General features: G+C 67.5%; 1 protein-coding gene across 1 annotated transcript in view; it reads right to left on the bottom strand.

Moving 5' to 3' along the window:
- PCBP4 (poly(rC) binding protein 4) overlaps nucleotides 1-1,889 on the bottom strand; it is a 3,702-nt gene that overhangs the window by 1,557 nt on the left and 256 nt on the right. The window contains exons 2-10 of the mRNA XM_014529743.1: nucleotides 1,761-1,806; nucleotides 1,624-1,656; nucleotides 1,330-1,446; nucleotides 1,021-1,152; nucleotides 772-900; nucleotides 509-583; nucleotides 319-363; nucleotides 164-227; nucleotides 1-51 (exon numbers count right to left, since the gene is read on the bottom strand). Coding sequence (XP_014385229.1) covers nucleotides 1-51; nucleotides 164-227; nucleotides 319-363; nucleotides 509-583; nucleotides 772-900; nucleotides 1,021-1,152; nucleotides 1,330-1,446; nucleotides 1,624-1,656; nucleotides 1,761-1,806 — 692 coding nt within the window. The remainder of the gene's footprint in view (nucleotides 52-163; nucleotides 228-318; nucleotides 364-508; nucleotides 584-771; nucleotides 901-1,020; nucleotides 1,153-1,329; nucleotides 1,447-1,623; nucleotides 1,657-1,760; nucleotides 1,807-1,889) is intronic.

Genomic DNA, 1,889 nt, shown 5'->3' with positions numbered 1-1,889 from the left:
CGTTGGGAACCAAGAACTCCTGGGAGCTGGTTTGTGCGCCAGGATCCAGTCCTAGGGAGAGAGGGGTGCGTGTGGCTCCGGGCCTTTCCTGCCCCCCACGCCCACGGCAGGGGCTGCTGGCCCCTGGGGACCTGCCCTGCCTCCTGCTGCTGGGGCTGCTCACCTGGCACCATGCTCGGGGAGGCAAAGGGGACCGCGTGGCCTGAGAGCTGCTGGAGCTTGGTGACCTGGGCCGGAGGAGAGGGGCAGAGGTCAGAGGGGGCAGAGGTCAGAGGGGGCTTGCTTCGGGAAGGGGTGCCTCGGGCTGGGGTCACTCACCTCCGCTGGGGTCACAGCCCCGTACTGACTCTGGACGGAGAAGCCCTGTGGGGATGGAGAAGCCCCGGGGTGAAGGGGTTACTGGGACAGGTCAGGGCAGTCACTCCTCCCTGGACCCCCAGTTCCTCCTTCCATCCCCTCCCCCATCTCAATCCCCCTTTTCCAACAAGACCCCCTACTGTCCCCTCACCTGGTTGGCGGAGAGAAGGACGGTGCCTAAGGAGAGGCTGGGGTGATACGGGATGGTGGCCCCTTTGGGTGGGGACTGGAAGGACAAATGGGGGACCTGTCAGGACCCTGCCAGGCCACCCCGACCTCACAGGGGTCCTGTGTTGTCAAGGCCCTCCCCACGACCCCCAGGAAAACGCATCGGACGTCCTGGGGCCCCTGACCCATGGCGGCTGCCTGGCCTCCCCCAGCGGGTGTGCCCCCTCTCCTGCCCCCGAGCAGAACCTCCAGGATAACGGCGCAGATCTGGCGCACACACAGGATGATGGCGTCAGGCACCCCGGACACGGTGACGGCACGCTCCGTGGAGTTGGGGAGCAGGTCCCCTGCCACCTGCACCTGGGCCCCCGTGGTCTGCAAGCAGAGAACAAGGGCCACTTCTGTCAGCTCCCACAGCCGGAGAAGGGCTGCCCAGGCTCAGAGCTCCCCGAGGGTAGGCAGCAGGAGTGGGACTTCTGGGGTGGTCCCCCCCACCTCTCGGATCTCCTTGATCTTGGTGCCAGCCTTCCCGATCAGGGAGCCACACTGGCTGGCGGGGATGACAAGGCGAAGGGTCACTGGAGGCCTGGAGACGGTCCCACCGTTTGCGGGAGCAGAGCAGAGATCCTGGGCGAGAAGACGGAGGGTGGGCCCTGCAGGCCCCTGCTGCTCCCCCCTGCAGGGCAACCCACCCCAGTCCCACTGGAATGCGGGAATCCTGCCGGGCTCGGCCTCCCCTCCCACCCCAGCAAGTCCTGGTCCTCCCAGGGGACCAGCTGGGCCGCCACCCAGCCGGTCACACACCTCGTCCAGCTTGAAGGCGATCATGGAGACGGCGTGGAAGACGGCCGCCGTGGACCCGGTGATGGTGGTGATGCGCTCGGGGCAGGAGCCCTCGGAGATGGTGATCCGGGCGCTGCTCTGCGGGTACAGGACAGGCGCCGGGCAGCGGGCTCCTTCCTCACCTCCTCGCGGCAGCCTGGCCGCCTGCCCCACTCCCAGGCCCCAGCAAAGCTGGAACGGCCACCCGAGGGCAGGCCCTCGGTCTCCCTTCCCTCCACACCAGGCGCCCGGCTCCTCCCCACAGCCCCCCCTCACCTGCTCCCGGATCCGCTTGACGGTCTCCCCTTTCTGCAGAAAAACACGGAGGGAGGCTCTTAGGCTGACTGCGCTGCCTCCTCTCCTGGACGGAGGCCGCAGGTCGGAGGGGACACAGAGCAGAACCCAGCACCTACCTTCCCGATGATGCTGCCCACCTCCTGCGAACAGACCAGAGAGGAGTCAGGGGTGCCAATGCCCAGCCCTGCCCCTCCCTCCTTCCGACCTGCCCCCCACGAAAATTGGACACCTGAGCTCCAACTCAG

This window comes from Myotis brandtii, unplaced genomic scaffold, assembly GCF_000412655.1.
Source record: "Myotis brandtii unplaced genomic scaffold, ASM41265v1 scaffold693, whole genome shotgun sequence".
NCBI classification, from domain to species: domain Eukaryota; kingdom Metazoa; phylum Chordata; class Mammalia; order Chiroptera; family Vespertilionidae; genus Myotis; species Myotis brandtii.
The sequence above is the reverse complement of the archived record's forward strand: the minus strand, read 5'-3'. Positions and strand labels throughout refer to the sequence as shown.